An 806-nucleotide genomic window follows, 5' to 3' on the forward strand; every position below is an offset into this window, starting at 1 on the left:
TTATTTGTACCACACTTTGCCGCCTTAGTCTACAAAGAACATTCTCTTTCCTTGGTATCCTGAGAAAGTGTCGAAAATGAACAACTTCTTCGTACTGAAGACAATGTGTTTATTCTTCACACCATACGATTGCCTTATAAAATTGTAAGACTCTATTGGTCGTACCACCTACCCGTTGCATCACCTGAATGTGTTGACGTAACGCAGGACCTCTATTTAATCCACCCCTATGTTTTGTACCCACAAATAGCCCAGCAATTGAGCGAGTCCTAATAAACCCTACACTCCACCCAACAAACCCATCTCGTTTCTCATACCCCTTGCCCCATTAGATTGCCCTGAAGATGAGCAAGAAGCGACGCCACAAGGACGCCCAGCGCATGGTGGAGGAGGTGACGTTACAGATGACCCTGCAGGACCACCCCTACATTGCACTTGCCTATGGCGCCTTCACAGCCCCCTGTGGCAGACCCACGAGTGTTCAGGTGAGAGATTCAGATGTCTGTGGGTACCGCGTGCATCAGCACTTAATTAAACCTACAACGGGTACCTGCAATGGCTACCTCTGAAGGACGTTCGTTTGGGTTGTGGGGATTAACACCACCCTTACATCGCACTCGCTTACGGCCTCTTCACTGCCAAGCGCGGACTCACAGGCGCGCGAGTGAGAGATACAGGTTATGAGCACACGTGCATGCCATATGTGAACCCACAGAAGTTGAATAGTATCGAAGCGCATTCTTATTTGAAAATATCAGCCTACCTTGACAAGATGCATTCAATTTGGACTAAAGCCTATATATATA

General features: G+C 47.5%; 1 protein-coding gene across 1 annotated transcript; it reads left to right on the top strand.

The window, feature by feature from the left end:
- Positions 1 to 332: 332 nt before the first annotated feature.
- SARC_17680 (hypothetical protein) lies at positions 333 to 569 on the top strand (the record flags this gene model as incomplete). Its single annotated transcript, XM_014288229.1, has 1 exon — positions 333 to 569. A coding segment is annotated over one exon (237 nt), but the record flags the coding sequence as incomplete, so codon positions are not given.
- Between the last annotated feature and the right edge of the window lie 237 nt (positions 570 to 806).

This window comes from Sphaeroforma arctica (assembly GCF_001186125.1).
Source record: "Sphaeroforma arctica JP610 unplaced genomic scaffold supercont1.11658, whole genome shotgun sequence".
Taxonomy (NCBI): Eukaryota; class Ichthyosporea; order Ichthyophonida; genus Sphaeroforma; species Sphaeroforma arctica.